Genomic DNA, 20,963 nt, shown 5'->3' on the forward strand with positions numbered 1-20,963 from the left:
CCACATATGCACACTTCGCAAGATAATTCCCAATTGAGAATCAGTCCAGTAAGTCATTTACAGACCATCCATTCCATCTGAACTACATCAGTGATCCGGCTTAGGGTCATCCACCATTTGGGTCACCCTGTTCTCCCAATCCTTTATCAATTAAATTAAATGTTATTGATATAGATCTCTTACAAGATCAACAGTTGTACATAATTCCATTTATAAACATAAAATTCTTGTATACATTTTTTTAAACTTAATATGAAAATCACACATATTTAAAACAAGAATAAAACGCATTTACAAAATGTGTACAATTTATAGCACACAAGTTCATTTGTGGGATTTTTAATGAAAAGAAATTAAATCTATGGAGGAGGAAACGTTCTGTCTAAAAACTATAGGTTTTATAAAACTGTTTTGAGGCCCTACCACCTCCTTGTTAGAACATAACCATAATATATGTGCTAGGTCCTGGTTTCCGTGATTGTATTTATCGCATACCCCACTTTCGTTATCAAGATTGTTCCAGTATCTTGTAAAAACCTTTAAAGGAAGTAGTCCTAATCGCAACATAGTAATACAGCTCCTAATTTTATGTTCCAAGGTAAAACGTGTGTATTGTTGAGGGGACTAAAACTCGATTGTAGTAGTGATAGCGTTGTAATGAGATAATTTCAGGCAATATGCCTTATCCAGACCGAAACTTAAACAGGTAGTTCCATTTTTCAGAAAGTGTTTCAGATATGCTGGTGTCCAGGTCTGAAGAATGGATTCAGTACATTGGAAGTATTGAAGAGCCGTCTTAAGGTTTGTTTGAAATGTGTTTTGTTTTTTCCATGTACTGAAGCTTTCTTATCTCAATAGGGCCCTTAATGATCCTTCTTCTGCATGCAGAAGTTTGAGAGCCAATCTAATTATATTTGCTAAGGCTATTGACAATGCACTTATGATGACAAATTCCAACCAAAGAATCTGTACTGGGACGGCTTGACAATAATATTAATTTGCGCAGAAATGTACCTTCCCTGATAAACGTTCCATCTGGCTAAAGGGTTGTATTCTAGGGAGTAGGTTATTGTTGGTGCAATTTTGGCCCTGTATATTTCAAAAAATGCTTGATAATGCCTCTTGCCTGAATAGTTATAACATTTCCTTATGGCGTAAATACATGCTTCGGCTTTTTGGTTCATGTGGTTAAGATGAAAATGAACTTCTAAAGTTTGAGAAACTACACGCCCGAGATAGGTGTATGATTTTACCACCTCAATATTAGTGCCGTCTATTTGCCAATTATAGTGGAGGTGGCATTTCCGACCCCTAAAGGGAACTACCTCTGTTTTGGAAATATTTACCTTTAGGAAATTAATTTCCGTAGATCAAGTAAGTGCGTCTATATTTCTCTGTAAGCCTAGTCGGGTTAGGTCGAATATCACTACGTCATTGGCGTACATTAAGGCATATATTTTTTCATTGGCTACTTTTGGAGGACAATTACTTACATTTAAGAAGATCTCTGGAAGAGCACTTCCATAAAGCGAAAACAGGAGGGGGCAGAAGGCAGCCCTGCTTTAGGCTGTTTGGTGTAAGTATCTTATGAGTCAGGCTTTTGTCTCCTCCCATCTGAACTTCAGCCTCAATAGTGGATCCGGGATCCCTATTTTCTTTAGTTTTCTCCAGAGAGTTGGTCTATCAACTCTATCGAAAGCTGTTGAGAATTGTCCCAATCCTTTATATCCTCCTCCACTTGGTCATTAGTTGCAACACCCCTCAGTCAGAGTTCCTCCACCAGGGCCCATCCCAACACATCTCCCGTACATTTCTGTGTGGTGTGTCCCCTCCCAGACACCCAGTGTATTGCTAGGTAATATTTAGCAAGGAATAGGCCCAACTTCACAAATTTGTGTTGTATCACCCCATGTTTGGGTCCAGGTAGACAGTGACGTAGTGACCTTTGGAGATGGACAGGGTCACCCATTTTAGCAGCGTCACCACTTCCTCCCAGTATCCACCAGAGTGCCACATGTCCAGGTCATATTTAAGACTGTGTGTAATGTCACAAGGACAACTCTCTATACCCACGGGGGACCACGGCAGAGTTAAGTATACAAACAGAGTCATAGAGGCTCTCTTTTATGTAGTGTGCCACCATCCAGCATATTGGAAAGCAACACAAGCGCCTATGCTGAGAAAGATTATTAACAGACAGGGATGAGTCTAACCGGTGTTTAGAATAAAGCATAAACAACCTGCATATTTATTTAGCAGCTGGGAATTTATTCCTCATTTCAGCAATTATTTCAATTCATAAATTACACAATATTTATAGTGCATGGAAAGAACGACAATTATTTGAATCTATATGTACAGTGAACAACAGTTACATGTGAACAAAATTATTTACACACTCTCGACATTCGTGGCCTTCCAATCATACAAAATACTTGCAAACACAAAAGTCAGTGGAACAATACAAAAAACAACTAAATACACAAATGCAAAAATACATGAAACCACGTATCGGTCATGAATCAATAGGATGAATCCCTTGATGTTTTATAGAGAATTTTTAAAGAACTTTTTAACTGAATTTCTGAGTGGAAATGTTCTTCTTAAAGAGGTTGATGCATATACTGATTTGTAACGCAAGAAATGTAGACCAGATACGTGGGAAGGCGGTCAAAACAGCCACTGACTACAGTGCAGGTAAACAACCACCATCGCGCCTCACAGTTAGATCAGACTATGCAGGTTTTGAAACTAAGCGCGCGTGTTTTATTTCTTTTTATTCACAGCCCCTGAATGCGCACTCCGGTGAAAACCTTTGAATTCTCGACTTTTCTAGTCTTGATTATTGCGAATCTGGTTCAAGTGCTAAAGGTAGGCTTTGGTTTGACACAGGGTGAGTGTCTCTCTTTCTGAAATAGTTCGTTAGACTAAGTATCCCTTTTGATTATTTCCACAGAACCAGTACAGGTCCTGAGGAGAACCCCATTATTCATACGGGTTCGAAACGCGTCGACCACCTTCCCACGTATCTGGTCTACATTTCTTGCGTTACAAATCAGTATATGTATCAACCTCTTTAAGAAGAACATTTCCACTCAGAAATTCAGTTAAAAAGTTCTTTAAAAATTCTCTATAAAACATCAAGGGATTCATCCTATTGATTCATGACCGATACGTGGTTTCATGTATTTTTGCATTTGTGTATTTAGTTGTTTTTTGTATTGTTCCACTGACTTTTGTGTTTGCAAGTATTTTGTATGATTGGAAGGCCACGAATGTCGAGAGTGTGTAAATAATTTTGTTCACATGTAACTGTTGTTCACTGTACATATAGATTCAAATAATTGTCGTTCTTTCCATGCACTATAAATATTGTGTAATTTATGAATTGAAATAATTGTTGAAATGAGGAATAAATTCCCAGCTGCTAAATAAATATGCAGGTTGTTTATGCTTTATTCTAAACACCGGTTAGACTCATCCCTGTCTGTTAATAATCTTTCTCAGCATAGGCGCTTGTGTTGCTTTCCAGTTCAGTTTGGCTCAGCCGTGCTGAGTAACGAGCCAAGACCCTTTGGTGTTTTTTGTTACCATCCAGCATATGTCTGCGGAAGCCAACAACCAATGTTTTAGTCAGGCAAGCAAGTGGTCGGATCTCACTCAGGTTGCATCTCACATAAATAACAACAAATGACTGGAAAGGGTTTCTGTTGCTGTTCTATATTAGCCTCCAAAATACATGCAGGAGGGTGGTACATTTCATAACAGAGATCCACCATGAACTCTGTTTGTATATGTACGACTGTGGAATGCCCCTCCATACAATTGAGGCAAGTTGAGGGTGCATTGGGCTAAATCCTGTGCAACCTAACAAGTACGATGAAGGCAATGAAAGTGTGCCAATTTAAATTTGGCATTACTAACCCAGTCCTGTAATTGTGTACAGGCTTGCTCTCACCTCTGCTGGTTTAGTTAGTATATCAATGAACAGTAGAGTTTGGTAGAGCACTTGACAAAGAAACTGGCACTAGTTCCTTAACTTGTACAACCACGTTTAGTAACCATTTGTATGGAATGGACTGATTTTCATGGATACAAGATAGTAAAGGGAAACGTTTAGCTTACCTGTTGCCCCAGAGAGAACTATTTACTGATTCTTTCGGGACTGTTTGCACTTTAACCCGTGTATTGGAGGACCCTGAAGAAGCCTGAGAAGGCGAGTAGTCGGAGTAAGTGCCCGAGGACACACTGTTATTCAGACAGTGCAGTTTATCCGCTTCGGAGTCATCTGTTGATTCTGCAAGAAATAACAGTATTGACGCTTCTGTTTGAAACCTGAACAAAAGGCAGCAATGTGATTGATGCCCTAGGAGACATGGTTGTCAAATGCAGTGCATTATGTGATGATGTTTCATTCTCCTAATTCAGTGCTTAAGTTGTGGAGGTGGACCCCAGAACACATTTTGACGATGAGACTTAATTTTCATCAGCAGTCTTTCTTTGACCCAAAACAATAGAGAGGAAGTAGGAAGGCAAAACATGGAGAAAGATAGAAAAACTGTGTGAGAAAACAGGGATAAGAAAGTATTAGCAAGAGTTTGAGAAAGAGATAGAAGTGTGGAAGAAAGAGGAATGGAGTGGAATCAAAACTGGACAGCCTTCGTATTTGTCATTCCTGAAATATGGCAGGCCCCTGCACTTTTTTAAATAAACGAACGCTGACCTAATGTATCCTTGGAGTTGCCTGAAGGACTGGGACTGGCTGAATGTTACCCAAATGGCTTAGGACCTTTTGTGAGCTACAAATGTATTATTCCCAAATGATATTACCTCTAGATCTCCAATTCCAAATGTTACCTTTCTTCTCTTTTCCCAGAAGTACAAGTTTTGGTGGATACAAAGGAGTCTCGACTAGTGAGGAACGCAGTTCTGCTATTCTCATCTCATTAGGAGCGTGTCCAAAGGAATCCTGAAGAAAGGAATGAAAATGAACAATAAGAATGCAATAATATTTATAGAATTAGACAGTAAAACATATCTATGGAAGTTAAAATGGTCTACCTGCTCTAAAATGAGAATTTTGCCTCAAAACTCTCTTAATATTAAAAGTAATTGTAGTGTACTAAATACAACATTTAAGTTATAATCTATATGCAAACCATACACTTGGGCAAAGGGTGCTACACATAAACCACTGAAACCCTTTTGCAAGTCCATTTGATATCTTTTCAGTTTTAGGCGATATGGATTTTTTTCATCCACGTGGCATAGTGAATTGTGACAAGAAATAATTAAATGAAAATTGTGATCAGTAACTGAGCTCTAATTAATTAATTAACTAACGTATGTGTTGCACTCGTTAAGTGTAATCTTACAATGGTTTTAGTAAAAAACAATAGGCTTACATAGAAATCTAAATTTATGCATGTGTTATGGACGGTTTAAACAAAACCAATATACATCGCTAGGGCATGCTGCCTTTGGAGTGGACATCTTACTGGGCTTTGAGTGTGATATGCCTTCTTAGAAGGTCACAGAGAAATAAAGAGTTTAGTCAGAATGCACATTATGTTTCATATTTCAGGTAGGTATAACACTGCATTGGGTGAACTAACAGAGACAGCAAATAGGTGTATCAAAGTGATTGATCAAATTACATTACATAATTTGGTGGCTGTAACACATGTATCGATAGCTTTATTATCAATATTTGGCGCTATTGTTTGGTCAACAGATATACCATCAGACATCACGGCTAATACTGCTTGGCGAGATGAGACATCTCTTCAGAGGCAGGATTCATAAATTTATGAGTTGTGCAGTCTAGTTGGGATGTTGTTACTGTAAGCACAATGCTCAGTAGTTTGTGGTAAGAGAAGGCTCTGTATACTGAACCACAATATGGATTTTCAACATATTATAGACAATAACAGTTGTCTTGGAGAAATCATAAGGGATATGAATCCATATTTGTGATTATCACAGATTCAGACCTAGCATCCATTTTGGGCCTCTAAAGGTCTGGATCATGTTTGTCATATGAGGATCATTACAGGTCACACCAGGGACTTCTTTCACACGCATTGCCACCTCTGAGAGCCATGACACAGATAAGCCACAGTTCTTGTAAAGAAACATCTGTCCTCTCAATGAATCTCGATGATGCACGCATAATGTCGATGACGTAAACCTCAACAACCTGCTAAAGCCTGGTAAAGGTACAAGGATAGAATGAAGAAGTGGAAGGTCTTCCTCCCTTTGATGTCTCTTAAAAAGTGACACTAAAGTGCATGAAGACGATGTCCTCATTCAAAGCCTGCAGTTTGCTGAAAAGAGTTTGAGTATTGTGCTATTCCTTCCTCCATTCGCTTTCTGTTAACGGATGGGAAGCAAGAGAAAATCAGCACTAGTTTTGAACAATGAGATTTATTTTTTCAGTGAACTGTATTCCCACCTCCCACTCATTGCACATATGGAGGTACTGGATGCCTCCCACATTGTGTTTGAGCATGAGGGTGCTTCGCCAGCCTCGCATTAAGTCTGAGTCCTCTGTTACTTTATAAGAATATACAATTGCAGTTCTTTGTGATGAAGTAGTGCATTGGCACATGAAGCAGTTGATGGGCATACAAGGTTGTAGCTGAGTGTATTTGGATAGGTTAGTTAAACATATGAATAGTGCACCTATAATCCCACTGTTCTTGCTTTCCAGTACTGATGTGGCGTTAACTTAATCATTTTAGTGAAAATAAGAGCAGAAAAGTTTTCAGTCATTGTCTGAACTTGTCATGGCCTGAAAATGAATCAAGGATAAAAGGGGGAGAATGCTCAAGAAAGCATGACCACTCTGCCGATGCCTATGAATGTCAGGAACCTTCAAAAAAGCTATGTTTGTAGGGATGAGTACATACTGAAAAGCAACAAAATAGCTTTTTGAAAAAGTAATAATCAGGAAAAGGGCCATTCTAGCTCAGTGAATGATGAAAGGGACTTAAATTCGACTCTTACTGTACCAGGCAACACATTGAACAACTTCAGCATCATGCTCAAGCATGCTATTTTGTTGTGGATCCTCTGAAGGTTGTTCGGTAAGTATTTAGGAGGACCAAGATAAAAACCATTAGAGTGGTTGAGTAAGAACTTTACAAATGTTGAAACAATTGTGTTGCTTCAATAAGATTAAGCATTTTTCTCTTCAAAATCCTGATTTGACAAGAGCAGGAAGATGCCATTACTGAGATTTTAAGTTTCCGGCTGTAATAAGAGTTTACTGTGGCTCTCAGATTCTTTGCAGTCTTAATTGGCATTCAGTTTTCACCCAGTTCCATGAACCAGAACATAGGGCCTTCGAAATCACCACTGCTCCAGTCCACAATAACTTCAGTTTTGTCCATGTTGTGTCTGATTGAGTAGCTGCCCATTGAATCACAGACTGCCACCAAGCACTGTCGGACTTCTAATGTAGTAAAAACATGTGTCCTTTTCAAGATGGAGGAAGGCTTAGATGTAATCTGCATGCAAATAAAGGTGGAAACTATGGGACTGTATGACACATGCAAGATGCTTAGCATAAGCATTAACAGTATCTGGATATATGAGGTTATGCATGATCATATGATGTGGTAGGGAATTTGGTTATTAGTTGCAAGGGATGTAGGTCATTCACAAGTAATAAACCCACAGTTTCCTTCATTCTGGGAGCCATGTGTCCCACTGTATTGCTTGACTCTCCGGGTAACGAAGTATACAGTCAAAGGCCTACCAGGGAGAGGTGGTGTGGTCTAGTACCCCCATCTCTTTGGTACACAACAACACTCAATTAATCATTGTCCAGTCAGTGCTTTTTTTCTAAAAGAATGTGAGGCTGTTCTCCCTGTGGGTCTATTTCAGTCTCTGTCCTAGTACCAAGAACTGATCATGCCACTAGTCAGAATTAATAAGGCTCTAATAAAACTATTTCCTGCAGCCTTCCTGTTTGAGGAATGTTTGCACCATATTAGTGAAAAAGATTTCAGATAACTTTCTTAGTAAAGTTTAGTCTCCAAGCTTGGCGTATTCATAATGCAACTTTGCCAGTGGTCGCCAAGCCCATTAAAGGTCACACACTCTGCTCAGGGATGTTTAAGTCATGGGTAAAGTGTGCAATTGACCAGGGCTCTACATTTAGCCTCAGCATTCGGATTAGGGACTCATCATAAACCAAGCCTGCAATATCCTGTTACTAGACCTTCCAGGTAAACTCAAACATTGAATTAACACAGGTTTGTGCATGTTCTGTTCTGTCTACAACCCTCCAAGTTTTTACGTGCATTCTTTGTGAAAAGATGTGAAATAATCTAAATCATCAAGGATTGCCTACTAAGGCTGTCCTCCTTGAGCAGTTGAGGATATCACTTTTTGTCAAGAAAAAACTGAAAAATTTGAGAGCATTGTGCATCTAACAGCTTAGTTTTCAAGTTAGTTAACTAAAAAAGACAATGCTTTACAAGTAGTTTCTAAGGACCTCTTGTGAAACATTAAAAATCCTTTTCGATTTCTGAGACAATTTTCACCCTCCAAGGGTACAAGGCAACATGGTACATTTTCCAATCCAATCACCCTAAAGAATTGTCTGAAAAGCGAATTAAACTTGTATGCTGTTTGACATAGACCTTCCATTTTCAAGATGATTGGCAAAACAATACTATTGATCATTCATTTTCCTTAGTTTCTATTTTTCATCACCTTTAATTTTTCATGTTGCCATTTCCCAAAATATTTGCAGTTATATATTAGCACTGAGAATCTACTTGTAAGTGGCAGAAGGAAAAAATTTAAATGATGCCAAATCAGTAGACAGCAGGCTTACCACTCAGGCTAAACAGCTAGAAACAAGAGCTACAGCTCAGGTTACAAATATGTCATTGGTTCAGACAAAGGGAATTTCCTTAATGTGACACTATTCTTACAGGTTCTGGCCTCATTCTGCAGTTCTGATGAAAGCACCACTAAAATTATTTATCGATATAAATGATGACCTGTCCCGACCTGAACTATGAAACAACAGTAATAGTTGTAGGTACTCTCTAGTGCCAAGGAAACAGTATCAGCAATAACCATCGCTGACTCAGCATGAATATGTTACAACATCTGATCTAAAGATTTTAAGGAAATGCAATAATTGTGTCCTCGCATGTCAACGTGACAGTTTCTGGAAAAACACGCATTTGTTTTGAAATGCAATCTTTTTATTTTGGCTAAATAAAGTTATTTTGTCTGCCATGGTTCAAGATTGGCACAATGACCTCTGGATGTGAAAACATTTACATGTTGTTAGACTTAGCCTTCTCTGCAGGGTCACACCCACATTTTTTGCCAATAAGTTGAGTGTCTCAGGCCTGTCACACCAGCCTGTGTGTGCATTTGTAACTGACAGTTGGACCTTGCAAAATAAAACTTTTGCCATGCCAAAACCTTCTTTTTTATTACATATAAGTTACCCCTAGGGTAGGCCCCAAAGATCACTTAGGGCAGGGGGCATTGCATTAAAAAAGTTTGACATGTACATTTAAGTTTTACTTGACCTGGTATTAAAAAACAACTCTCAAATATATTGTTCACTATTGCAATGCCTACCTCTCCTATAGGACAACACTGGATTACCTTATTACATTAAAAACGTGATAACATTTGATTGGGAGCAAGTAGGAAAGTCATGTTTGGTGTTTGAGGAACTGCAATGTAAAATCCTCTTTAATGATAAAGTCAAATTTTAACGCACAGTTCTGAAAAGGACATTTTTAGAAAGTTGGCATTTTCTTGTCCTAACCATTTGATGCCTGCAGCCTGTGTCTGGCTTGCCCACTAGATTTAGCTGGGAGTTGGTCTTTGTGTATTGCTCCCAGACAGTGTGACAAAGGGGAATAGGTGTTTGTCAGGAAGAGCCATCTCTGTCAGGATGAGAGGAAGGAGCTGTCACCTATCACACTTACGCATCACAAAGGCTTTGCCTAAGCACACTCACAAAGGGTTTCACACTAGTCTTTTGTACTCCCAGACAAGATGGGGCCAGGTCAGGGAGGCAAGAAATTCCAGACACCTCTCTGGGGGATGTTGACTGCCGCACTCATAATAAAACATGACATACCATATGCTAGCATCATATTAGAAGTCCTGTTGCTATACTGTGCATTATATATGACACAAGTAAAACATGCATGTATGAACAACATCTATTGGTAGCATTGCCAATGGATGCCTTGATACACGAGAGCGCCATGTTATGCGGTTTTAGAAAACAATGAGCTTGCACAGCATTTCAATCTAGAACATACTGCAATTAGAAGAACATTGCATGTTAAGTTCCTGATTGTACCTCTGAGCGCTTCATTTGGTCCTCTTTCTCCTTCCTTTTTGGGATATCCAAAGATGAGCTATGAGTGTTGCCTGAGGCAGACAGCTGGCTCTTTAGGAAGTCTTTGTTCTCCCTCTTTGCAACCTGGAATCCCAACAGTGGGTTGTGAAACTGGGGAAACTTTGAAACACTTCGAAGAGTCGTGCAACGAAGATAAAAAGGGTTCTTATTTAGGGAGACACAACGATGCTAAATCATGTTGCGTTCTGAACAATTTATCCAAGCTGCCACTGTGTCAACACATTCTTTATTTAATCTTGAGTACAGGACAAAACGTTGAATTTAGTCAATGGGAAATATTTGATTCCGACTAAAATACTGGATGAGTATCATGCAGAAGGAATTGTATATCTTCTATCAGGTGGCAGCAATACAGAATTGCAGAGTTATTAAACATGCAGGAAAGGATGATTCTGATTAAAATTGGGGCTTTGCTGTCATGGCTTCCATAGTGAGGCATGCGTAAAACATTGAAATAGTCCATTATTTTTTAATAAAAACAAGTTTAAATAGATGATCATGCACAAGCAATGCAGGTAAAACCATTGTAATCGAAACAATATAACAATGCAATATAATAAACCCACTTTTAAACCATGCTACTCTTTATAAGCATACATTCTGCTCAAACCTTTAGAAATGGAGCATCAGTAGGTCTGGTACTTTAGTGCGGGACAGAGGAGGGACTCGTGCCACAGCTCCATTTGCCCTGTAGCAGAAGCTGACACAGCAAAAAAGACACCACGCCGTGCTACACTCATTATATGTAACAACCTTGCTCTGCAAAGCAGCCATTGTTTGATCCAATACATGAGCCTTCACATTTGTTGAAACATTAAGATGTATGTGCCATTGCTGACATGTTTTCCAGGTCCTTGTCTGATATGCTCCGCATATCCAATTTTTACTTTGAATTTTGGGACTTGGAGTCCTTGCTCTAGTAAAAAATTCTGTGGATCTAGATTTTCGACCCTTGCCCCCCTTTTCTGGAATGCACTCCCTCTCGCGATTAGATCCATCCCCAGCTACTTAGACTTTTGAACCGCCCTCAAAACTCATCTCTTTTCCCTAGCATATCCTTCGTAACTCCCCCCTTTCTTCTCAGGATAGTCTCTTTCTGCAGCGCCAAGAAACCGCCTGGTAGTAGAGCGCTATATAAAACTCTTTCAACTTCAACTTCAACTTTCAACTTCCTCTATATTGGGATAAGAAAGACCACAAGTCCCAGAAGTCAAAGAAGAAACCTGGACTCATGCAATAACTAGTCATGCATTGATCTGGGAAACTTGGCAGGGTTGATGTATGTATGTATACTTAAATATTTATATACATATATGTGTGTATATATCTGTTTCTATAGATATGTGCACATATTAAAAGACACATTTAAAGATTATAAGCAATGTATATGTAAGTGAGAGAGACCTATGGTGGAGGAGACGGATGGATGAGTGAGGAGAGTAAAGCTGATTCAGCAAGATGGAGAGTGGAGAGCAGCGGGAGAAGAGTGGGACAGAGAATAGAGGAGAATAAAGCTGACAAGGCTAGATGGAGAATAGCGAGCAGCAGGATAGAGGAGAAAGGACAGCTCATGTGAGAGAGACCTGTGGAAGAGGAGGGGGTGAAGAAATGAGGAGATAGAGGTGATAAAGCGGGATGGAAAGCAGCAGAGGAGGAGTGGGGCAGAGAACAGAGGAGAGTAAAGCCGACATAGCTAAATGGAGAACAGCAGAGGAGGAGCAGGGTAGAGGAGAAAGGACAGCTCATGTGAAAGTGACCTGTGGAAGAGGAGGGGGTGAAGAAATGAGGAGATAGAGGTGATGAAGCGGGATGGAGAGCAGCAGCGGAGGAGTGGAACAGAGTACAGAGGAGGGTAGAGCGACAAAGCGAGATAGAGGTCAGCGACCAGCAGGGGAGGAGCAGGATAGAGGAAAAAGGACAGCTCATGTGAGAGAGACCTGTGGAAGAGGAGGGGGTGAAGAAATGAGGAGATAGAGGTGATAAAGCGGGATGGAGAGCAGCAGAGGAGGAGTGGGGCAGAGAACAGAGGAGAGTAAAGCCGACATAGCTAAATGGAGAACAGAGAGCAGCAGAGGAGGAGCAGGGTAGAGGAGAAAGGACAGCTCATGTGAAAGTGACCTGTGGAAGAGGAGGGGGTGAAGAAATGAGGAGATAGAGGTGATGAAGCGGGATGGAGAGCAGCAGCGGAGGAGTGGAACAGAGTACAGAGGAGGGTAGAGCGACAAAGCGAGATAGAGGTCAGCGACCAGCAGGGGAGGAGCAGGATAGAGGAAAAAGGACAGCTCATGTGAGAGAGACCAGTGGAAGAGGAGGGGGTGAAGAAATGAGGAGATAGAGGTGATAAAGCGGGATGGAGAGCAGCAGAGGAGGAGTGGGCAGAGAACAGAGGAGAGTAAAGCCGACATAGCTAAATGGAGAACAGAGAGCAGCAGAGGAGGAGCAGGGTAGAGGAGAAAGGACAGCTCATGTGAAAGTGACCTGTGGAAGAGGAGGGGGTGAAGAAATGAGGAGATAGAGGTGATGAAGCGGGATGGAGAGCAGCAGCGGAGGAGTGGAACAGAGTACAGAGGAGGGTAGAGCGACAAAGCGAGATAGAGGTCAGCGACCAGCAGGGGAGGAGCAGGATAGAGGAAAAAGGACAGCTCATGTGAGAGAGACCTGTGGAAGAGGAGAGGATGAAGAAATGAGGAGAGTAGAGGTGATGAAACGGGATGGAGAGCAGCAGAGGAGGAGTGGGACAGAAATCAGAGGAGAGGCGACAAAGCGAGATGGAGGTCAGAGAGCAGCAGAGGAAGAGCGGGACAGAGGAGAGAGGAGAGATCATGTGAGAGAGACCTGTGGAAGAGGAGGGGGTTAAGAAATGAGGAGATAGAGGTGATACAGCAAGAGGGAGAGCAGCAGAGGAGGAGTGGGGCAGAAATCAGAGGAGAGGCGACAAAGCGAGATAGAGATCAGCGACCAGCAGGGGAGGAGCAGGACAGAAGGGAGAGGACAGCTCATGTGAGAGAGGCCTGTGGAAGAAGAGGGGTGAAGAAATGAGGAGAGTAGAGGTGATACAGCAAGTGGGAGAGTGGGGAGCAGCGGCGAAGGCGACAAAGCGAGATGGACATCAGAGAGCAGGAGAGGAAAAGGACAGCGGAGAGCTCATGTGAAAGAGACCTGCGGAAGAGGAGTGGGATAGAGAAGAGCGGAAAGCAGAGGTGACAGAGAGACAGTAAGAGAAGACCACCAGAGGCAGATGGCTATCCTCCCTTCTACAGATAACGATGGGCTCTTTTTGTTCATCTGGAGTGGTAAAAGTCACATTGCACGGCTCCTGGAGGGGGCTGAGTAAAAATCCAAGAAAGGAGTGGGAGAAACCAATGTCAGGGTCGCCTCCTGTTTATACAGCAGTCTGGATGAAGCACTGATGTGGAGAGGTAGAGGAGAAATTCATGATCGATGGAGCTGAAGTCCACCTGAAGCTAGAGGAATGGCAGTAAGTAGGAGGAACCAGCCCTTTGGCTGATTTTCAGGTAACAACTGGCAATCAAGACACTTGACATTTTCAAAGAACAGTTTGCAAACATTTAGACTTATTTCTCACTCGATGTGAAACGTTGTGGATACTGTATATTGTGGATTTTTTGCGCGTGTCTAGCGCCGTACGAGTGAATTTGTTTTTGTTTTTTTAATTAATGTTTTAAATACTGCTTTCATTCGTAACGAAATGCCATGATCCACTGTGTTACTTAGTTTTCTCATATAAAACGTGCGTTGAGCAAAATGTGCTAATTAAACAATTCAGGTTTCCAAAACCTATTAGTGCAAAATGGTTTTCCCCATCTTGTTTTAGCAAGTAGGGCACTAATTCAAATGTAAAATGTAAGGGGGATCTGTCGAATAGTTGAAACTAAGTCCCACTATGGCTGATTTTACCTAACAGGAACTATGTTTTACTTGCAGCAGACAGCTCTTCGATAAATGGAATATTAAAAAGGGGAACATTATGTTCCTCCTATTAATGACGCTATATAGCCACTCGCACCATCACGTTTGATTAAGTGCGAGGGGCCTGCCTGCCCAAAGTAAGACAAGATAATACCAGAACACTGTGTCTTCTCGCAATCTCCTTAAACATTCAAGATTGCGAAGGTCAGCCTAAAGTCACCGCACTCAGTGCAAACCTAAATGAACATTGTGCAGAGACGTTTTCAGGCGTGGGCCAATTACACCTCTCCCCCTCCCTCTGGCTGCCTCACACTCTATCTCTTTCTCTGCCAAGTAACATTTTAATGATTTTGGGGGCTGTAGCCAGACACATTTCAGTAGGTTTTGTATGGCACAGTTTTTTGATTTCAACGGGTTTTATTAAGAAAGTTTTTTTATATACAGTACAGATATACAGTGGACAGATAGTAAAGGCAATACTGGTGAAATCCTGCGCCGAAGGGGTTATTGACATATTCGTATGCCGTACATGTATCGCTAGGTAATCACAAACATGGCGGTAGTTGTCCTAGCTGGTCTTGTGTATTGTCATCGAAGAGGGAAACAAAAGTGGGAAAGAGAGAAGGAAAGGAAGAAAGGGCAGGATGGTTCGTGTAGTCTTTAGCTGCCCAAGCTACACCGGTCGCGGGTCTATATGGACTGGAGGTGAAAGCTTAAATATAATTCACTATTGTTCGGCATCGTGCAGTCTTGAAATAGCAGAAAAAGGGTAATAAAATCCAGTAAAATCCAAATGTAATCCGAAAAGGGGGGTCCGACATGTTTACTGCCAGGGGCCCACAAAATCCTTGAGATGACACTGATACTGTATACTCTGTTCACCCACCACAGTTTCATAAATGGGCCAAGCCTGCGCTCACAGGTTCGAAGGCACAGCCAAATGGAGGGTCAAATAATGGTCATTCATGAATCAACATGGATAATTTATGCTAAAGCATGAAGGGTCCCAGAATATCCAATTAATTGCATGTTACTGGGGCTTAGGCAGGGCAGCTCCTCCGCGAGAGCGGAGGAGCGTCGCCCCACTAACCAAAATGCCCCTAAACCCTAGAGATGAAAAATAAAATGGTAATAAAGTTCATTTATTACCATTTTATTTTGTATCCGCCTGTCCCGAACCGAGTGTCAAGACGGGGCGGGGTTTACTGAGAGCAGCGACAGGGAGGAGCGTGGGCTGCTGGGCACTTCGTTTCAAAGTGCTCATGTCCCTTTTTGGCAGGCCGTCTTGTGATGATGCATGGATACATGGATACATGGATGAATGTGTGCAATGGGTGTTTGTGATGCTGACACTTCATTTTTTTAATTATTTGTCTGCTTTCTATGGATTCGAGGGGAACTTTAGACTCAGATGTCAACTGAAGGTGATAATACAAATCAGTACATGTAACATGCATGCTGGGTTTCCGTTATGTTTTTGAAGCTATAGGGTTAAAAATGGGGTTTAACACAGAAAAATATTTTTATTCCCGCTCTGCACGCTAGCATCCAAGTTTCATCCTGTGAAAAATAGGAGCCTGCTCAATAAGTACTTAGCTCATAATTCAAGCTAGAACTACAAAAAGGACAAAATACATGTTTACCCTTTTTGGAATTAAAATACATCCAAAACTTATTCCATGGATGCCTGTTCTCCGTAGGGTATTTTCCTCTTTCTTTCGACTGGCTTTGCTGGCATTTTGTCTCTGTATACGCCAACCCTACCGTTCATTCTCACAGAGGGTGTGCTCTGTCACCCCTAGCAAGAGTACATTGGCTACTAGCAATTGGCTTATTTAACACTCTATCAGGGTCAGTAAGTTGGTGCAGGAAGAGCAGCAGTGGCATGGAAGTTAAATGTCACATGTGGACTGCAATGTACATTTATGCTATCCACATATGAATGGAAAAACACTGCTCCAAGTACACCACTGTGTCTTGGCGGACGGCAACCTGCAACACTGAAGAAATGCAAATTGGAGGTAGGTGCTCTGCTGCGTAGGTAAAACCGAGTTTTATACAAAGACCCAAATGTACTTTTAGCCCATGGCACTAGGCGCTTGCAATTTTTTCCCTACAACCAGAAAATGTTTGTTTACACTGTATTGGTAAAGTGATCTTTTCCTAAGGTGAAGCCTAGATGTAAATAAGAGTGTTATTTTACAATTAATTATTTCAGCTAAGAAAATGTACCTAAAATCTAGTTAGTAACTTATACAATTTTCAATATTCTACCAGGAGCCTGGCAGTAGTAAACCAGATCGGCAGATTTCCATTCCTTCCACTGACAGTCATTTTCCCCCCTGATAATGCTTTAAAAAGTTTTCCTGTTACAGAACAATATAATGAACTCTGCTGGAAGGAGGCTGGGAGGAGTAATTACTGACCACTTAATTTGGGTTGGAGATTTCAGAACGGACAGGAACAAAGGGTGACACTGTTTATGTTAGGACGGAGCCTAAATCGAGAAGTCTTTGGGATCATCATGCAGGTATACGTCTCTACTCCAAGCAGAAGACAAACCTGTTCCAAAATCAGAATGACTGGACATTAGAGCAGACTCAGAGCTCTGCAGAGGGGAGCCTCCCATCTTGGACAAAGGCTTCGGGAACATTTTGCAGGCAGTAATACAGAAAATGCTGAAAACTTGATGGCTGTCTATAGGAGTTCTACAGGGATTTGGACTATAAACGCTAGCAATCAAAGATTGGTGCATTGGATAAAAAGTCACTACACCACATGCGTAACCGATTAAAACACTCCTGAAATAATGGAGAGAGAAGAAGAGAGGAAAAGGAAATCTACATGCTATCTGCTTCTGGGTGTGAAGCGGACAAAGTGTGACCTGCTCTCCACTTGTACCCAGGGATGGAAGTGCTTTCTAGAGGTCATCTGGATAGCTTCCTGAACTGCCAAAGGGGCACAAGGCATAGAAGAAGGGTTCTAGTTTGTCTGGGAGAACTGCAAAGTTGTGTGTGTACTTCACTGGACCTTTAGGAGACTCCGCTGGTGAGAGACCTCAACAAAAGATGCCTTCCCAGGAAGTCTGGGAGCTGTGGGAGGAATCAGAAGGGACATGTCCATCATTTTCAAGAAACTGGGACTCTTGGTCAAAGCAGGAATCAGAGACAGGGAGTTCTGTTTCATGCTTGATTCAGTGACTGGAGTCCTCCAGAGGAGCACCAGGAACACTTGAGCATTACAGAGAACCTCTGTATGTGGTCACTGAGCGTACGTTTGCCCTCCCAGCCTTTGTAGACCACAGCAGTTTGCTTATAACATTTTCTTATTATCTGTTTGGTGAAAGCACAACTTCGCATTGCCGTTTTTTGTAATGCACATACATAAACTAACACTGAACTTTACACCCTATCATACTCATGGCCCTGTTTTGACATTTCTCATAAAATCAATATCTACTGTACATTTATTTGGATTTTGCCAAGACAGTTTGAGCTGGAAAAGGCATGTTTTGTGCCATAACTAATAGTGGTTGAACAAAGTTTTCTCAGTGAACTGTGTTTTAACCTTACACAGAGTATGCCATATCCAGATGGTAGGCTACCCAACACAACTAATAATTAACATTCTCACATCAAATTAAGTAGAAAAATGAACAAAGCAAGTCTGAAACTATTGAAAAATTGTTCTCTCTTTTTTGTTGAGTTTAGACTCTGCCCAAAAATGCATGTCTGAACACTAAATAGGTTTGTAATTGAAAGCCAGTACCACAGCATTTGTGTTGCAAAGCCAATCGAATTGTAGATTCAAAAGGAGACTGTTGTAATTCTGTAAAATGTGCACTTCTAGATTTTCTTAAATTAATTTTCCCTACAGGCTTTTTCCAAAGACAAAATTATAGAAAATAGATACATTGTGAATGTGAAGAAACACTGCCCTCCACGTAGGAACCGCAACGTCACTGCCAAGTTGGTACTTACAGCTTTGATTATGTGAGAAAGTGGCTCTAACCAACTAATCTGCCTGGATTTTCCATGTTTTGATCACCTTTTACTGTGGGAGAGCCTCATATACAGGGACTCACCCATGGTAAATGTAGGAGAGTAGGGTCTGCTTCCTATGGTTACCCCCATCTTTTTGCTGTGATTCTCTGTTTTTTTTACTTTAGTGTGGCTGTGGCCCTGCTAATCAGGCCCACAGCACAGCTGTTCTCTCTCTAAATTGATATCATGTACTTTAGGTACATACCAGATTTGTTACTAGGTCACCCTATAGTGTACCATAGGTACCCAGGGCATAGGTGCACCCTAATCCTACCAGGGGCTGCAGCATGTATTGTGCCACCCCTGGTTTGCCTTCCAAATTGACACCACAGGTCTGTTCACACAGCCTGGGTAAGGTGGTGTAATCACCCCTTACTTAGATATAGTATACCTATATCTATATATACATATAGACACATATACACCTATAAGTGACTCCTATGGCAGGCCTTAACAATCCTGGAGGCAGAGTGCTTATGTGAGCGGGTGCCCTAGCATGAGCTGAGCCCCTCTGCAGTTTTCGGAACCATCTCCTTATAGCTGTTCTATGATATAGCCATACCATATACTCTTAAGTGCATTATAATACTCGTGGTTAATGCTAACTTTGGTTTGGCTTTATCAAAACATGTCATGTAAGGTGTCAAACACTTTGGAATACTACCCCCGCCAGTCCTGGTGGCAGGGGTAGCATTCCACCCTTCTAGAGGGAGAAGACATGTAGTTACTGGTTTATCCGGTTAAAGTTAAAGAGAGCCTCAGCATCACAAAATGGATGCTGCTGCCACAGACACGAGTCTGACCTCCTGTTGCTGGATGAAACTCCAGCAGGGGAGGCCTGGACAATAGGTTTCCTGCCCAGGGTGGTGCCAGCACCTCCCCAGACAGGCTTTAGTATATTGGGGCAGGGAGGTCTGCATTCAATGAATGCTTTCAGACACTGCCTGGGGCACACTAGGTGCTCCATGCATTTCCCAGTTCAAACCGGTTGCTGGGGCACTCTGCCCCAGCTCTGGTGCGAAACTGGAAAAAGGGAAAGGGGTGTAACCACCCCCTTCCCAGGTCCACCCATAGGAGGCACCTTAAGGGTAGTCCAGCCCCTAATCTTTGTGTAAGTATAGGAGCCCAGTCACTAGGACTTTAGATTACCCTGGACAAAACTTTGAAACATAAACCCTGGACCTTCAACATTCCATTTCGACTGGAAGATGGAAGACATCTCCCTTGTGGTCAAGGAGTGACCACCCTGTTCAAACAGGCACCAACAGCAACTTTGAGAGTCTGCATTTTTGAGGCTCCCGCCGGATCCCGAACAATCTGCAACACAGGACATGGACTTTCAGACATCTCTGACCCGACCTTTGTTCACAGCAAAGCTGAGACCCGTGGCGGACACGAGAGATGTGGGATCAGAACTCCTGGACAGCCAGCATTTTGCAAGCTGCACTCACTTCACGAGGTAACTTGAAATCATGCATTGGGGTGCTTGAAGCCCCAGACCCGAGCACCATTTGCCCTGAAGCTCAGAGGGCCCCATTCCATGAGTGAGCCGTGGACCCCGCTTTTGCTTTTCAGCTTGATGCGTCTTCCTGGTTCCTAGTCTGTTGGCTAGTGAGCCCCTGGAAGACTCCAGTTTGAATCTAACTTATTTTCCTGGTTGCTCCAGGCTTGCTTCAACTTCCCTGCAAAGGAGAAGTTCCTCAGACCTGGTTGGTCTGCTCCGAAGCCAATCTCGACATCCTGCCTGGGTTGCGTTTGCCAAGGCTTGTTGGGTTCAGTCCGGATACCGACACTGCAGTCAACTAGATCCTTTGTGGGACAGCTCAAATCCAGCTCCTGGTTGTCGTCAACGCCTCCTGGTCCTTGTGGCTGAAGGGACAATCTTCACATCTTCACCTGAAATCTCCTGACATCTGGTGGCATCTTCCTATCGCCACCCTGGTCACTGGCAAGTGACCCAGACTCTGTCCCTTCTGCTTTCAGGTTCTACAGATATTCGATCCACCCTTGGATCCACCCAGACACTTTTCCTCTGGTCGCCTGCAGCACTTCTTTGCAGCTCTCCATTGAAAATGACGACGAAACCTGACACGAAAAGACACCTATGCACCCGGCTTCCCTGGGTGAGGTAACACGAGTACTCCAATGCTCCCATGGGTCTTGACTCTCGAAGTGTCCTAGTTTAAAAGGGTTCCATCGTAGTCCATCCGGAAGTGTCCTTAAATTGTATATTTGTAACTCCTTTCCATAGAAAGTCAATGGTAACCCGCAGCTGTGTTTAGACACTGCCCACGTCTCCCGTGGGCCTCCTACTTCCTAACCTTGGGTTGTTTAGAGTAGCCCCAGCGATTCCACAGGCCCCAGGCCTGCTTGCTAACTCTCTTGTGGTTCTTATACCTCTATTTTAGTATATGGTTTGTGAGGCCCCTAGGGCATAATGTATACTGTGCAACTTATCGTATAGTAATTGAGTAACTTGTATTGTACTTTTACTTCTGACCTCATAAGAGTGCAGAGGGGTTTTGTTTAGAATAAATACATATATATATTTGATATATACCTTTTGTGGTGTCCTT

The 20,963-nt window shown here is 42.1% G+C and overlaps 1 protein-coding gene across 1 annotated transcript in view; it reads right to left on the minus strand.

Annotated features, from left to right (window-relative positions):
- The window catches only part of LRRC7 (leucine rich repeat containing 7), a 2,053,453-nt gene that overhangs the window by 313,205 nt on the left and 1,719,285 nt on the right, over window positions 1-20,963 (minus strand). The window contains exons 19-21 of the mRNA XM_078668793.1: window positions 10,355-10,477; window positions 4,858-4,969; window positions 4,126-4,297 (exon numbers count right to left, since the gene is read on the minus strand). Of these exons, the coding sequence (XP_078524919.1) occupies window positions 4,126-4,297; window positions 4,858-4,969; window positions 10,355-10,477 (407 nt within the window). The remainder of the gene's footprint in view (window positions 1-4,125; window positions 4,298-4,857; window positions 4,970-10,354; window positions 10,478-20,963) is intronic.

This window comes from Lissotriton helveticus, chromosome 1_2 (assembly GCF_964261635.1).
Source record: "Lissotriton helveticus chromosome 1_2, aLisHel1.1, whole genome shotgun sequence".
Classification (NCBI taxonomy): domain Eukaryota; kingdom Metazoa; phylum Chordata; class Amphibia; order Caudata; family Salamandridae; genus Lissotriton; species Lissotriton helveticus.